The sequence below is a fragment of the Nestor notabilis genome, unplaced genomic scaffold, assembly GCF_000696875.1.
Source record: "Nestor notabilis isolate BGI_N333 unplaced genomic scaffold, ASM69687v1 scaffold140, whole genome shotgun sequence".
Lineage (NCBI taxonomy): Eukaryota > Metazoa > Chordata > Aves > Psittaciformes > Psittacidae > Nestor > Nestor notabilis.
Window position 1 is genome coordinate 127,927 of NW_009911411.1, and position 16,903 is coordinate 144,829.

At 43.1% G+C, this 16,903-nt stretch overlaps 1 protein-coding gene across 1 annotated transcript in view; it reads right to left on the reverse strand.

Annotated features, from left to right (window-relative positions):
• The window catches only part of ELMO1 (engulfment and cell motility 1), a gene marked incomplete at its 5' end in the record, with an annotated part of 160,588 nt that overhangs the window by 9,351 nt on the left and 134,334 nt on the right, over positions 1-16,903 (reverse strand). The window contains 3 exons of the mRNA XM_010014528.1: positions 1,735-1,817; positions 5,715-5,822; positions 12,934-13,046. Of these exons, the coding sequence (XP_010012830.1) occupies positions 1,735-1,817; positions 5,715-5,822; positions 12,934-13,046 (304 nt within the window). The remainder of the gene's footprint in view (positions 1-1,734; positions 1,818-5,714; positions 5,823-12,933; positions 13,047-16,903) is intronic.

The following is a 16,903-nucleotide window of genomic DNA, read 5'->3' on the forward strand; positions in this document are numbered from 1 at the left end:
GTTATTCCTGTGATGTCAGTTAAGCAGTTGCAATAATGAGCATGATGGTTTGATTGGGATGACAACTAATTTCATGGAGTCTGTGATTCCCAGGGGAAGAAACAAGGAATCAAGGAAGACAAAAATAAAAACTACACCAGAAATGGTAAAACCACCACAATCCTTATTGCTTGGCTCACAAATGGAGTGCTCCAGCCATGCTACCTATCAACGCCTGATCTCCACATTTGCAGCCACAAGTTTTATGCCAGTCCCCACCAATGCTACCTGAGGAACAGGGGAAATGGTGACAGCTGAGGACAAACTGATCCACAGCACTGCTTTTTAGCATTAAATACTATCTAGACATTACTGCTCCATAAAGATGACACATTTCCATCACTGCCACCCACTGCTTTCCATCTTCCTATCTTTCCTTTTCGTGTGGACATATGAGTGCTGAGACAAGGGAAGCGCTAAAAATAACTTACATGCATCATATAAATGCCCCAGCCAAATGCTGCTGCTGGTGCATGTGGTAGGAGTTGTGTGCCATCTATTGTGTGTGTGTTAGTGCCCTGATTCAGAAAATCAGCGAGGAACAATACTCTTGGGATTGTTTTTACTTGCTTGGCTCGACTTTTTCACTTCCAGCCGTGTAAAGCCAATGCTGAAAGAAGATGGTATCCTGAGACACTTAAAGCAACAAATGCAAAGAATACTCAAGATGCTCTGCATATCTATGTGTAGTTAAAGAAAGAAAAGTTGTGGGTTGGACTTGATGATCTTAAAAGTCTTTTCCAACCTAGTTGATTCTCTGATTCTATGGAGTTTTGGCAGTGCCTTTCCATTTTCTGTGGTTCCCACCAGAACTGCTTTTTTCCAGTATTCAGTTGAACACTAAAGACATGCATTTTAATTTTAGAGCGTTGAAGCAGGAACTCTTAACTTCACCATTTTGTTCATCAAAATCTCTTTCTTGCTGGACCCAAAATGTCTCGGTTTCAGGTACCTAGAAATTCTTATTCCAATCCTCTGATCTGGTTCCCACACCTCAGGGTGTGCTTCTGGGTCAGACTGAACATCATCAGAGTCTTACTCCTTCTCGTAAGGCCAAACAGCATGACCTGATGATAGAAAACAGTCCTCGATCTGAAACTGAAAGGTTGCATAAATCCAACTGAAGCTGACCATTGTCTCCTGCAGGTTCTTTCCCAAATGCACTGCTGAAGACATCCTTACACACCTCATTAATTGCCCAGCATTTACCTTACATCCTTTTGTTGGCAGTTATTTTTCTACCTGACTGGACCTGAAGATACCATCAGCTGGACATTGATAGCAATTCTGGCATGTGCCAGTGTTCACTGAATGTCAGATCACCAGGGAATACAGATGGAATAAAGTAGTTATTTATCAGAGACAATACGGGAGTAGGTACCTACAGGCACTGCTAGTGTTACTCTAGCAGCAGTCAAAACTGCTTTGCTTTAGGGGTAGAAGACATCAGTACTAGAGACTATCCTAATGTGCTGTGGGTATATCACAGTGCACATCTGCCATGAAACCTGAGTGAAGGAAGGTAGGCTGTCCCAGCAATTTATCTCAAATGGTCTGAGGTGAAAACTAAGTGTGTGCATACACAGAAAGGTGGCAGGCTGGAGTGAAAAATACCCTGTATTACTTCAGGGAAGGTCAAGTCGACAAGCTTTCTATTCTTCAGGGCGCATGTTCATAGCAATTTGAGAACCATACCTTGTTTTGTTTAAGAGCTCCTTTCTCCTTCATGTGAGGGCAGTCCTTCCCAGTCACAACAGCTTTTATATCTGCCACTGGCACTGCATTAAAAAAGAACAAAAGCAAAAACCAGACGATCAGTTATAACCAGGGTGTATAAAAGCTACAGGGTCTAAAAAGTGCAAGACTAATGGGTTAAAATTGCCACCCCCTTTGCTATTTCCAGCCTGTTGTAAAAGAGGAAATAACTAAAATAGGAATCAGTGAGAAAATTTCAGGCATCGCATCTAGGTAAAAATCGGAGTATGCTTATTTTTTGCCTCTTGAGACTACTTTGGGTAAGAATGTTTCATACAGCTGTGTACCTGTGTCTGGACAGGTCTTCTGTGTAGTCAGGTATCTAGAAAACATACACTCTTTTCTGCCTCACTAATGTAATATGCCTGCCCTGTTGTTGCTCTTTCCTAGCACCCAGGTAAAGTCATTGCTGGAGAGAGTGTGCTGGGCAAGTTGGACCCTGCCTCACGTGATGTTGTTTGGTCCTTCTGTTAATGCCTGCCACAGACTGAGGCCACTGAAACATAAACGTCTCTGAGTTCCAAGTGGAAGTCAATTTTCCAATGGTAATTACATTATGGAGAATCTATACGCTCCACAATACAATATGGTCAGTGAGTGACAGTTTCCACAATCTATAAATAATCCATTATCCTTGTGGCTGTGGGAAAACAGTCTATATAGAAAGAATAGCATAATAATATGAAAATCTGTTACTGCCCAGTTCTTTACAAACTCTAATAGAAATACTGAAGAGGAGAAATGCATTTTCTCTCCTACTGGGTACACCAATACTATGTATTTAATTACAGATTACTTCAGCATTACAGTCAAATGGAGAGCATGGGATATAATAGACCTTTTTAAAGGACTTTCTTTGTATGGAAAACTAAAAGAAATGGAAATTATTATGTCTCTGACACTACCCTACTTTTAGGTCAAGAAGAGATATTGGTTTTGTGAGGAGAGAGCAAGCTAGGACAAACTGGGAAGTAAAGGAGAGATTTGACTGCAACTATGGTAGAAGAAAGAGCTCCTGCCATTTGCTGCAGATGCCCAGAAAAACTATTTCTCTGCATAGGAAGGGTTTTCTCAAGTTAGATCTCTCAACCAAGAAGGCTGTTCCCAGGTTTCATAGGCTTGATCTCTGCGATCTGGAATGCAGCTACTAGGGGAGGTCAGAGACTGAGGTAACCCTGATCTTAATCATAATCTTGGCTTATTCCTTGCTTTGGAAAAATAGAATCAAAGACTTCAGATGGTATCAGAAGCTGACTACAAGATGCTGGAGGGTGTGAGCACAAATGTGATGTGCTCACAATAGATAAAGCCCTGAGAAAGAGGGCGACTGTTTTCTGTCCCAGCTGGAGCCCGCACAGCTTGTTAACTCTGACAGCCTGAAGAGAGGGGTGACATTCACAGAAGTGAAAAGGTTAAATACCCCCACGTTTATTTCTGAAGATAGACACTAGTTATTCAAGCTTGGTAAGAAGCACACAGAATGCCCTGTGCTGCTCCTCCTGGTCCTCAATTTTCTTACCCACCTATTCTCTTTCATCTCTTGACCTGCTCCCAGATGCTGACAATGTGGTCATCTTATTCAGTCCTTCATAGTTCAGAATTCAGTATAAATCTATCCACAGAATACCAGCACATCTCTGGAAAATGCTCTGTAAAATTCCCAAGCCAGTTTGGCCTGACACATTTCAAACAATAGCGCCACTTTATCATCTTGTATCTTGCAATATTCTCAATTCTGTTTAATTAAACTCTAATGTGGGTGGCACTGTGGTAAATCTAGTACCCTTCACAGCCTGAAAACCTGAGACGCTGATGAAATAACCACATCCTTCTCAAAAACTGCATCAGTATCTGCTCCGCCTGCTGCATGCACAGGGAACATATGGGTCTGGCTCAGTGGTTTCTAAAGGAGGAATCCCTCTGTCCCCATGGGATCCTGACATTCCTGAGAAGGCTCAAGAGCCTATGAAAAATGTAAATGCAAGATGAAGCTTGAAGTCAGGGTCAGGGTTTGGGCATGCTCAATGCAATGAAACCTGGGAACTGCTGGTCTCAGAACTGTGCCTGCAGTTCAAGCGTGACCTTCATTCTTCTGTCATTCTGATGCTCCTGTAACATTCAAGGGCTATTTCTCTAAGCCTCCTCCAGAAAAACAGCCTCTTCCAGTGCCAATGCAGCAATGTGAGCCCCTGCCCTACATTCTGCCAAGACTGCAGTAAGAGCGCGAAACATCCTTCAGGCAATCTGTAAGGCAATGGAAACAAGGGAACGTGACTGCCAGCTGCCAGGGCTCCAGCATCGGACAGGCTCTTCTTCCTCTTCCCACTTAGAAATGTTAAAAGATGCTGCCTGGACACAGGCTGGGGGAGCAGAAACATTTTATTAACCTACAGGGAAGTTTAAATCACTGATTTTCTCCTTTCTTAGTTTTCAGGCTGGAATTTTTCTGACTTCTGAAAAATCAGTGTTTCTGCCATTCCGAGACAGAAGTGGATCTACCAACTGAAATACTTGTTCAAGCATATCTGATTTGATAATGCCAAGAATAGCATTTATTACTTACGGAGGTTCAGTAAAGAACAAAAAGCAATGATTCCTTAGTCAATGCTTGATTTCTTGAAGTCACTTTCTGGTGACAGAACTACAGTAATCACTATTTCCATCACCATAAAAAAAACTTTCCCAGGACCGCAGGTTAAATCTCTGTAACTTCTGTTGATGGATGAAGAGAAATCATCATGACAGTGTGAGTCCTCTGAAGGGCTCCAAAATTACTTTTATCCATTAAAATATCCTGATAAATCCCTCGGCAGGACCCCAGGCACAGCTACAGGCTGGGCAGAGAAGAGATTCAAAGCAGCCCTGCGGAGAAGGGCTTGGGGGTGGTGATTGATGAGAAACTCGACATGAGCCGGCTTCAGTGTGCGCTTGAGCCCAGAAACCAACCGTATCCTGGGCTGTATCAAAAGAAGCGTGACCAGCAGGACAAAGGAGGTGATCCTGGCCCTCTACTCAGCTCTTGTGAGACCTCACTTGGAGCACTGTGTCCAGTTCTGGTGTCCTCAACATAAAAAGGACATGGAGCTGTTCGACCAAGTCCAGAGGAGGCCACGAGGATGATAAGAGGACTGGAGCACCTCCCGTATGAAGACAGGCTGAGAAAGTTGGGGCTGTTCAGCCTGGAGAAGAGAAGCTGCGTGGAGACCTCAGAGCAGCCTTCCAGTATCTGAAGGGGGCCTACAAGGATGCTGGGGAGGGACTCTTCATTAGGGACTCTAGTGGTAGGACAAGGGGTAATGGGTTTAAACTTAAACAGGGGAATTTTAGGTTAGATATAAGGAAGAAATTCTTCACAGTGAGGGTGGTGAGGCACTGGAATAGGTTGCCCAAAGAAGTTGTGAGTGAGTTGTCACAGAGGCATGTCCGCACCCAGCTGGGTACACAGTGATGGTGAGCTCCTCTCAATACTGTTCACAGCAATGTGCCATCTTTAAGTCCACTCCCCACGATATCAAAAAAGATCTCTGCCTGCCAAGGATTTCTCCTCCAGTCACTAGGACTCTGCCACAGAAGAAACATCTGTCTCTGCAGACAGAAGTGCTTCTGAATATGCCCACGTATTTGAATTTGACACCTGCAGTTAGATGAGCAAGGAAAATAAACTGTGTTCCTCCCTATGAAAGGCATGACATTTCCAGGCTGAATGAAATTATGAACTCATTGGAAAGCTGAGCTCAGCCCTCATACATCCCTGCCAAAACCAGGAGAGAAGTGTTTGAATGCAGGAGGAAATGTCCCCTGCTCCCTGTCTCTGCAAACAGAGCTCTTGGTAATGTCCCCTGTGAAGAGAAATCTACCAGTCATAAAGAGGAACTAGCACGAAAGAGGCACAAGTAGCACAATCGTTGCACATGACTTACATTTGTCTTGCAAGGAATCGTGGGGGACTTCTCCCTGGGGACTTTCTTCCAAGTCTCCATAGTGCAACACCTTGTGATTAGGTGAAAGTCGACAGTACCAGAACTTGTCTGTTAAAATAAATGCATTAAAGAAGGTCACTGACATGTCTTCATCAGCATTAGCAATAGCACAGGAGAAAGCTCACACGAATGAGGCACTACAGGGAAGGACCATCTTCTTTCTTTCAGAAAAAGGAATATGTGGGGTGCATGGAAGTAGGACAGGGACTTTGCTCGGTCATTTTACTTGATTAAATGAAGCTGCCATTAATCTACTGTATTTTTTAGCGACTTAGTCACTAGCTCCAAAAATAAATACTAGCAGGAAACAATTGACTTAGTTTTATACGACATTATACAGCCTCGTGGACAGAAGATTGGCAAAGTAACCACTGCTTTGAGTGGGTAACTTTGATGTACCCAACCCCCCTTCATTTTCAGTACCCGCTATGTGAGAATTAAGCCTTGCCAGCTGTCTTGTGTGGGACACTGAAAACCTGATACATCTGAGATATCCCATATTTTATGAAAATTATGACTCATGTCTTTTAATAGACACGGGGGAACACCCCCGTATTTATGGAGGGACTGGACATACTAACACGCAAGGATTCAAAAAGCAGACCTTAACTGCCTTGTCTTGCGGATAACTTGGTGCTTTGCATGGGCACAAATATACGTCTGACCATGCGGTCACGGCAAGAAGGAGGTTACCCTCGCTTGTCAGAACACTTCCTATTTAATAAATAGATCCCATAACGTTAAGCTGTCAACAAGACAATCTTGTTACATCCGAGCTATAACTCTCCAAAAGCTCACAGCAAGGCTAGATGTCCAAATGCCAGGAGGGGGCAGAGGGCTTCTCTGGCTCTGCGCTTCTTTTGTTGTGCTCAGCGCTGATGCTGCCATGTAGACGAGACCCTCAGTGCCACGGGGTAGTGGTGGCCTTGGCAGTGCTGGGGAAAGGTTGGACTCGATCTTAAAGGTCTTTTCCAACGGAGCTGACTCTATGATTCTATGACTGACACAGCCCCGTGGTGCTGCAATTGCTGGGAGTGAATGGAACAACGGTTTGGATAAAACCTTGGAGAAGCAGAACCACCAAAGCCAGCACATGTGAGAGTGATTGTGGTGTTAGCAAAGGAAGGACTTCTTGGCTCTGTTAGTAAAACACTGCCTTAATGGACCCAACTTCTTTCCAAAGGACACTCTCCAGTCCCTTGGCCAGCCATCTAAAATGCAATGCAATAAAACATAAAAGGCAATTCAGCTTTGAATGGTGAAAGTGGGCTTCCATATGCCTTTTTCAATGTCTTTGTCATGGAGGGTAAAAACATTTGGCAGAAAAAAACCCACACTTAAAACCACTTTCTGAGCGTTCAGCCCCTCCTACAGAAAGGTTTCAAGACCTTACAAACTGCTAGCAAAGGCTCAAAATGGCAACAGGAGAGATTCTGGTTATTTACTTCACAGGCATGCAGGATACTGAAAGATTTATGATAGGGTGCCTGAGATTATGAGTCTGTGATGCATACAACAAAAGCTGCTGCAATATAAGCTTGTCTGGACTGTCAGCAGTACATACAGTGTTGGACAGAATGGGTTTCCAAGAGGAAAACACGACCTGCAGAGCTTCTGTGGGGATTTGAAACTAGAGCAAGCAGGAGCCCTCACTCAGTAGACTCCCATCTGAAGAGCACACACGCCATCAACTCATTGGACAGTCTGTGTGCCTCAGAAGGATGTGTCTGAAACTTCTAGATTGAAAAACTTCGGCTCTTTAACCTTAGGCCTGTTTCAACACCCTCTTCCCACAATGAAAGATGGGAAAACCCCTCAGTGAAAATATCTTACTTCATTTTTCAGAAGGGGTGGTTTTATGAGGAGAAACCCAATCTCGGAAGGCTTGTGGAGCCTTTTACAGCAATTCCCCGTAACCCAAGGTTAATTAAAAACTAAAAGCCATAGACTGTAGCTTCAAGCATGTCCAGCCCAGTTCTCCTGTGGGATCACTACTGACTGCCATTGTGCCAGGGCTTTGTTGTCAAGGGGAAAAACCTTAAATGAAATCTACAAACGGAACTAACGAGGCTCCCTCAGCATTAGTGAAGGGCAGTAACCCTTCCTGCCACAGCCACCTCAGCCTCACCGGCTGCGGTGGCTTCTTTCAGCTGTACATGATGTTACAAAGAGTTGATCAGACGATATCCCCCTTACGTGACACCCCAGTGCCTTGGAGGGGGACAGTTTAAGACAGGATGCGTGTTGTTGTACTGTAGTGCAAGCGCCGAATGTGATTGTATTGGGAAAGCAGTTGTATAACATAATGCTGCAGTCAAAAGAAAAATCACATGAAACTGCTTCCACTGGCAAAAAGGGTGAAGAAACCTTCATCGCAGAGCAGCACATGGGAAGTGGCCCACACTGACTTGCAGCTCTAAACTGATCAACCAAAAATTAGCAGATGGAAAAGCTCTTTTCTACTACGGTTAGAAAGTGGTGTTCATAAAACAAAGCAAAACTACTGTCCAAACCCTCCAGAGCTCTTAAACCCAAGTATGCAGGGTTGAAGTGCCACAAGAGGCATTGGGACAGGCGTTTCCCAATAGACTTTGTGCTCCACAGCTGGCAGATCTGTGTTTATGTGCACAGCTGGAGCAGGGCAACTGTCTGTTCAGGAAGGAGTAAAGCTCCTTTTAAGCCCAGTCTTACAAATTTGCCCCAAAGCCCAAGCTCCTCCTATGAGCTAAAGGTCTTATTTTAACCTGTGTTATTTTTGAACACTACGTCTTTTACTGGTGAGTCCTCATGTCTTTTACCTCACTGACCACTGACACAGTCAAATTAAAGGGCTACAGATTCTTCTTTGGGAAACAAAATTAATCGTTCTGGTTTTCCAACTGAAAATGTTTCAAAGAAAATGTTCTGATTTTCAGATAATTGCTGGAGCACCCAGTGGGAGAAATACATCACAGGACACTGGTAAAGATCATAGATGAGGGTGGGGAAAAAAATATCCCAAATAACAAAATTAGCCACGATTTGGCTAGAAGAGTAATATTCAAAACTGTGCCTCAAGAGTAGAGGACAGATCATTTTGCTGATGGGCTGCAAAGTGCTTGGCCATTCACACAGTGTCTTTCCAAGTGCATTAATGGCCAATGACTCATATGTCCTTAACAACGCTGTCCCAGGTAAGGAAGTGCTGTGGTTAGGACAAAAGTGCTCTGTCCTTAGAATCTGGGGGAGAAAATAGCTGAGAGATGCACAGCCCAAAGGCTGAGAGTGTACATTTTATCCCAAGATAGCTGAAGTTTTTGTTCAAAGAAAACCTTCCTCATGGATAGAGCAACAGAAACACACTTTTAAATATACCAGTGAAAACACAGGTATTTGTCTGGATCTTAGATAGATGTTCGTGGACTCAACCTTTTCTTTCATTGTGTTGCCTTTCTCTAATACCACTGTATTGCCATATGTTCACTCTAACTGGTCTTAACTGCTCAGATGAAAGCCAGCAAGCCCTGGGAATGACTGGTGAATAACTGACCTGCAGAGGCATATTTGGTTAGCCCTTTCCTCTCAGCAAGTCACTTATGGAATATTATATGAGACTATGGAAGGTGGGATGCAGTAACAGTAGCAAAGAGGCTTGGCAGAAAGAAAAGACAACGTGTGTTTACTTGTTCAGAACTGTGAGTTACTCATCCTAGCAAGAGATGGAAAACCTGTCTTCACTTGATTTTTGGTTTTAATTTAAGCTATCTCTTTCCAGCTTACTTGTGCCTGGTGGTTTTGATTTAATGGTGTGTATCACCAGGCTTTCCTTCCCTTGCAAAAATTACTGCGCAAGAAACCTCATTTTTGGCTGCAAAACCACTTCAATAACATGCAATTTCTCAATAATCTGTATGAAGCTAAAAAGGGGTATTTACTTCCGAGAGTGCACCCAGCAGCACAGCTACAAATGTAGTAGGATGACAGCACCAGAAGTACATATTATCCTCAATAAAATGCCTTTATCTGCTACTTATTTCCACTGGAAATAACTTCTGGGGTTGGAAAGTGCTTTGCAGACTTCAGCCTTCTCCCCTTTCTTTTAGGCAGGAGAAAGCTGAAGAGGTCTATCTGCCAGCTGATGTCCACAGCTAAGGAACAAAGTGGGGATTTGCAGGGTTTCCTGATTTATGCTTGAACAGTGACCAGAAGGGCAGGCTAGGTTTAGCTTTCATTTCCAACAGATTAAGAATACCCAGTGCAACCAGGAGTTAGTGCTGCAGTTCTTCTATGAAACCTTGCAAGGGAAAGGCCAGATATTCTCTTTGAAAGTGCTAAAGATCCTGCTGGGAAAACGATGGTATTTCTGATTTTCAGCTACAGAGAGGTCCTGCTGATACGATAATCCTGTGCTGGAACACAAAAGGCAGAGAGCTGACTACAGGTACCTCACAGTTTAATCTCCAGCTTCCCCATAGTGAGTCACCTGTTGGATCAAAGGCTTTCCCAATGCCCGTGCTATATAACAGTGTCTCACCTCTTCTCAGAAGGCTGTAAGAGGCTGTAAACTCCCTGCTTGTTCTTTTGGAAGTCAATTTTCTCAGCTTGCTGTGACTAACCATGCATGTCCCACCACATGTTCAAACAATAGTCTTAACAGAAGTTTGCTCTGGAGTCTTTATTATGGGATGATGCCTGCTAATTATTTTTCAAATGGGCAATTTAATGCTTTCAGGGTCTCCTGTGCAGCACATGTTCAACTGGTTCTTATTTTGATTTGTGACCTCTGTTACAGGATTGTCTCAAGGGGAAAAAGGAATCACAGGAGAGGTAAAGGAAGCAGTACCTTCCTAACCCTACTACTCGTACAAGTGGGTTGCCACATAACAGACATGGTGATGCCTCATTGCACTCCCCATTTCTATGCAGCTCCTCATCAACCTGGATGGACCACAGCCCCTTGAGGGTCTTAGTAATGCTCCATGGCAAGTGAGCTCAGCTGGAGCAGTGGGCAGGGGACAGGGTTTCTGAACCCTCAGTAAGGTCATGAGGTGGGTTGGGGGAGAGGAGGTGGGGAGGTGGGATGAGGCTAACAAGCCACACTCAGGCATTTGGGACCCTATCACTAGCTAAACCTCTGGCCCTCCATTCACTTCACTTCATCTCTTACCTTTTGACATCATGAAGGGGCCCTTGTGTTACAGTTTGCTCTGCTTGGGTTACAGGAAACCCTGAAAGATGAGGCTCATTCCAAGAGAGCTGCTCCTGCTCTGTGCCAGCTACCACTACTTGCTATTTGCCTGTGCCAGGCACTGCACATACCTAGAAAAGGATCCCAACTGAATGGCTCATACACCAAACATGCTCGTGTTTACAAACAATACTCTGCTGCTTCATTAGATCACACAGTGTTAGATCTTACTGAGTCCTGGTGGCCTCATGAATCATCACCTCCTGTAATGGTTATGCCTTCTCCTTCCCTCCCAGACAGATAATTCACATTTCTGTTTCAGGGAGTCTAACAGAAAGCACACACAACTCTTCAGGGCATGTGGAACCCTGCCTTTCTAAATGGGCCATTATCTCACACAACCCAATATATTTCAGAGAAGATCAAATTCTTTGAGGCATGGCTCTGTGGTTTACTTCTTCCCAAAGAATCATGATTTTTTTTGTCCCTGTATGACATCAAAGCAATTAATTTGGTGGCCTATACCATTCACTCCAGGGCGTGATACACAGCAACCTTTTCCACTGTGGGTTACATTATACCTCAACAGAAGATTATATTGATTATTTTTTTTAATGCTTTCTTTTTACCTTCATCTTCACTCGTAGAAGTTGAACCAACTTATACCCCCGAAGGCTTTTGATCCTACAAATCATGAACTAACAACAGTTTAAGCTAAAACAACCAGTCTATCCTCCTCTTGGAGACCTGCCAAAAGAAGGATGCTTGCCACAAGCCCTGCTCTTTCGCTAGAACTCCAGTTATTTGGATTAAGGCTCTGAAAGGAATAAAACAAACAACCCTCACTACTGATAGCCAAACCAAACCCTGTGTTACTTCAGCTACTTCCACTCAGTGAATACGCTGCCAAAGGGAAAAGACGTATCATGCCTCTCTATGAAGTCTGTATGGAAAGTCACAGTGGAATATGAATGCTGTTTCCCTAAACTGTGTGCAATGGGCTCTATAGGTGTTTGCAGGCTTGACAAAGAGGATATAAAGCTGCACCACGTTTGCCTTCAACTCAATCCTTTCATAAAGGCTTTGAAATCTTCCAAAATAACCCCCCTACCTGCAGGAGAACTGCCTCCTTGTTTCTAAGGAAAGGGGCATCGCAGGGATGCTTCTCTCTGTGAAGAAAGCAGTTTGCCACAAGTGATCTGAAGGTCTCGGCTATTGATCTTTGTCAGTTCTTGCTCTTAGCTTTTGTAACGTTGTAATTTGTATTGTACTTAGAGCGGAAAACAAAAGGCAATCTGAATCCTCACAAATTGAGGGGTTTAAAGGGAAATTTTGGCATAGAAATTCTGATTCATGTGCTGAGGTTACGCTATGTTCCTGTTATTTCGTCCAGAGAAAGAAGCATGCCTCTCTGAGGGGAAAAGAACTGTAGAGAGTTTGGCTGTATTAAATGAGCTGTAAATCCAGCACTGAGCAATGTCTCATATGCTTGGGAAAATAATCTTTCCATGTCAACCAAGTATTCACCTGAAGGTACACAAATTACTCACCTAAGTGCTCTTAAAAAGCATTTTTAAACACCATTATGCATTTAGTGTATATGGTAATATAAGACAAAAACCAAGGACAGGCAGTACTAGAGGGAGAGGTGCGGAATGAGCTCATTGTACATATAAAGGTGGTCCAGGTCTGAGAGGTTCAGCTTCTGGCTACACCAAGTTTCATGTGCTATTTCTGTAGAGGGTTCAGAGTGCGAGACTACTGCTTGAAAGTTGTGTTAACTACTGGACTTGTTCCAGATGATCCGTATGATGAGGCCAAAACAAGATCCAGGGAAACACAGGAACTCCTACAACAGCTCTAACTACGAAATGCTTTCAGATGCCTCCTGGTAAAAGCAGCCCAGACAGCACTACAACCAACGGTATTCCCGATCTCAACTTCTGGACAAAAGTGACAATAAAAGGGCAGACTACAGAGTCTGAACTGTACCTTGCCGACGCCGACTGTTGAGTTTCCTAAAGCAGGTGCCCTCCACAAGCCGATTGAGACGTTGCTGCTTGATCAGTTCCAAGATCTCAGGCTGAATCTTCTCTTTTAGTTCCCTTGGGAAAGGAGAAAGTAGGCCCATGTCAAACTCAATCAAAGACCATCCTCCCTCCCTCCCTCTGAGACAGAGTCTCACAAGATGTTTCTGCAAGGAGTTTGAAGGGGACAACAGTCACAGGCAGGCCCAGGTCAGAATCTAGTCTGTTCTATTAAAAAACCCACCTTCTCTTAGGAGAGAGAATGGGAGTCAGGCTATCTCTGTTCTAGACATCTCACTGCTACGACATCAATGTATGACTCAGGCAAGCCACTTACTTGTTTCTTACTTTACTCATCTAAAAACCAGCATTTGCTATAACGCATCAACAAGGTTTTTCTGCAGCAAATAATGCTCTTTCATCATAGGAGCACTGCGAAGCTTGTTTGAGGGTCTGTCACCTCTTGTTGCACAATCCTCTGCTGGCATACTTTACTAGCACTAGAAGCCTAAAACACACCTTGAAACAACAATAAAAAACACTGAGCAAGGCCAGTGAGCTAAAATAATGACCAGTGCCATATGCTTGTTATTCAATCCATGCCATGCAATTGATAAACTATTATCAGAATTTCGTGGAAAACTAACCCAGGGATTGCTCAAGGATCAACCTTTACCCTTGTCCAGGAGTGCAGAAACCCACAGTGTTTAGCAACAATATTATAGATCCTTTAGAAAAGCCATCCTACTTTGGTAAGAGTTCAGCGTGTCAAGAACTAGGCATAAAACATATGCACATAATATTTAAAGTTTGATTTCATACAGCATCACATGGATTCACAGATGTCTGAATTCATCAGTTATGTCCTCACTTAGATTCATTAAGAATACATAAAAGACAGGTTTAAACACCAAGTTGACAACTAGTAAGATTCAAAAAATAACTGAATGTGTAGAGGATTTATAAAGCATGAAGTGTGTCAGAACCATCATTTTGCATTGCTGTGCAAATTAGGTAATACCAAAAACCCTTCTGTCTGGCAGTACGTGCCAGCATCAAAAGGAAGCAAAGCTCTGGTAACCCAGAGAGACAACAAAACCCTCTCTCTTCCGGACAACTTAGAGAGCCCAGTCTCTGCTGATTCCCACATCCATTTGGATCCTACCCTTCTGATCTGCCAGACCCCAACTGAAACCACTGGAAGTCCTCTGCTGCACAGATAAGGCCTTTAAACAAAAATGCCATCTTTCCCCCATGTATTACCAACATGGTTGGAGTTTCTGGTGCATAACTCACTGCATATTTACAAGCTGTGAAAATCTAGCTGGGCAAAAGTTAAGGAAGCATTGTCGCTATAGAAACCACCACCTTTTGAAATGTAGTATTAGTCCTTTAGGATAATTTTTGAGCCTTGTCATTCTCTCATTGGGAACTAAGACACGAAAATACTGAATGGAGAAGTACTGTGATCAAAAGAATTTTGTGCTTGAATAAATGTCTTGCCTTTACTGAGCTGATGAGCTTCCCCATTCCTCAGGTAAAAGCTGGAAGCAGGAGCTGAGGATACCAGTGTTAAAACACAGCGTGGATTACTCAGCAGTGCAGGCTGTATCTCAATCCCCAGCTGGACTGATTTCAAACACTCAAGACTGGTATAAACATCAGTTTGCTATTTAGGTAGTTCGATTCAGAAATTGGATGGTTATCATTAAATAGGTGTTAAGGATATCATAACATCGTAGTTTTAAGACGCTACTGGGAAGACGAAAATTAATGGGTCTCCCAGCACATTAACACCTGACTGCTCATAGTATTCCCTCTTCTATACTCTGAAGCCCCATATGCTCTTTACAAACCAGAGGAAGAGAAGGCTTTTATAACCAATCCAAAAATAAACAGGTAATTCTCCCTCAAGTGTTTCACAGTCTAAGGCAGACTTGCCACAGGAGGAAGTGAGGTAGGAAAGAAGAGACACCTTCCCCCTCTTTGCTGATGTGCTGGAGTCCCTCTACACATGCATATATTTGTTCTCACAACTGTGAAACTCAGAGGTAGTACTCTCTTCTGTTTTACTGTCCTTAAACTTGGACACATAGAAGTTGTGGAGACAACTCATTACTCCACAGAGAAACAGTCTTCATTGACTTTGGACTTCAGTGACACCACGTTAAGTCCATCCATCTCTTACCATGGTCACTTGCACTAACTGTCTTTACTGTCTTCAGCAGCTCATGCCAATACATAGTTACTCTGACTTCAATGTTTTTCAGCTATTTTTCAGATACCATGACTCCAGATACGTCTTTGCAAGGTGATCCTGCCACTTAATGCTCCTCTCTGTCAAGGTTTCTGTTCTATCACTTCAAGGTGACAGAAATGGGGCAGAATAATCAAACCACGGCACACAGTAAAACAAAAGATGTGCTGCTTTGAATCTTTATGTTTCCTTCAGAAAGCCTTCTGAATGCAAGGGAGTTCTGTTCCTCAGGGTCTAAAGACAGGAGTTATTAAAAATGATGAAAGTCTCGGTACAAGTAGGTCCTCCTGCCTAATTTTAAAACCAAACAGGAACAACGAGCTAAAGGAAGATCAGAAATGCAAATACGTTCCGTGAAGATTTTGTTTACTGTCCTTCAGATGACATTGGCTCAACAGTTTGCACCTTGCAAAGAGAGAGAACAAACTCGGAAGGTTTAAGGAGAGAGTGACTTTACAAATTGCTATCAGTTTGCAACTGTGTTCCTGGCACATTAGAATGGCAAAAGTGAGTGGGTTGGGAGGACAGACGGGTTGAGGAAACCACACAGTTAACATACATGATCACTACTTTTCTGCTCTTACTGGTCTTGGTGCTACAGGTAATACTGACATCAGTTACTTAAAGTAACAGACCTGCATTGTTGGTATATCTGAAAATCATGAGAAATTATATTATCCAAAATGATACTAGTTCTTCTGCAGCACCAGTCATATCTGTCCCCAGCTATTCGTTAAGACTCCTGTTAGCTGTTTTCTTTCCATTATGGGGCATATTACAGCCATTTAAATCATTACAACTCAACAGAAAAGTAAACCCAGAACTGCTTTCATGTGTTTTGTCCTTTTATCTTTCTGGTTTGTAGTTATGCCCTCTCCTAATCACCTCATGCATTCAGAGCAGGCATTAGTGACACTTTCTAATGGTGCAGAGAAATCTGTAAGATAAAAGTGAAAAGCATTCAAGTCCCTCTATGTTGCTGATTTTCACACAGAGGTTTACTTAGCAATGACTCCCTAGTTGATATTAGCTCTCCTTTAACCAGCAAGCCCCCACTTGGATGTCAGACCTTGATCCAGTATTAACCCATCTGTGTTGCCATTTAATGTGTCAGGGAGATGCCTGGTGCTCTGCAGGCCCACAGGATTCCCAGACACCCTGTTCTATTCAAAATGAGCCAGCGATCCTTTATCCTTTTGCTGTGGGATGGCAGTTTGGATGATCAATAATGATCCCACAATCTTGAACTGTTTCTGTTCTGAAGGACTTTCTGTTTTCCCTAATCAAGAACAGAAATGGAGGAAACTTCATCTCACATAATACAACAATGCTCATATGAAAGAAACAACTAATCCCTGCAAAACAAGGTTGTTGTAGATACCAGGATCTAAGGCAGCAGTTTACAGCTTACATTCAAATCCAACTTGACTCAAGCTTCTCTCATCCAGCAGCCTGACAACTTAAAATTCAGTGCTTCATACAATGAACAGCAGAAGAAAGACTTCTATCATGTTCAAGGCAGGAAAAGCCATCATCTGATTGCCATATTCTCATGCAGAATTAAACAAGGCCTGCAGACTTTACATTCACCCTTGTGTGCAATCTCTTTTAGTGTATCTGCAAGGCTTTAAAATATACAGCACAGCCACGATTGCTCTCTTCACTCACAGTTTCTTTC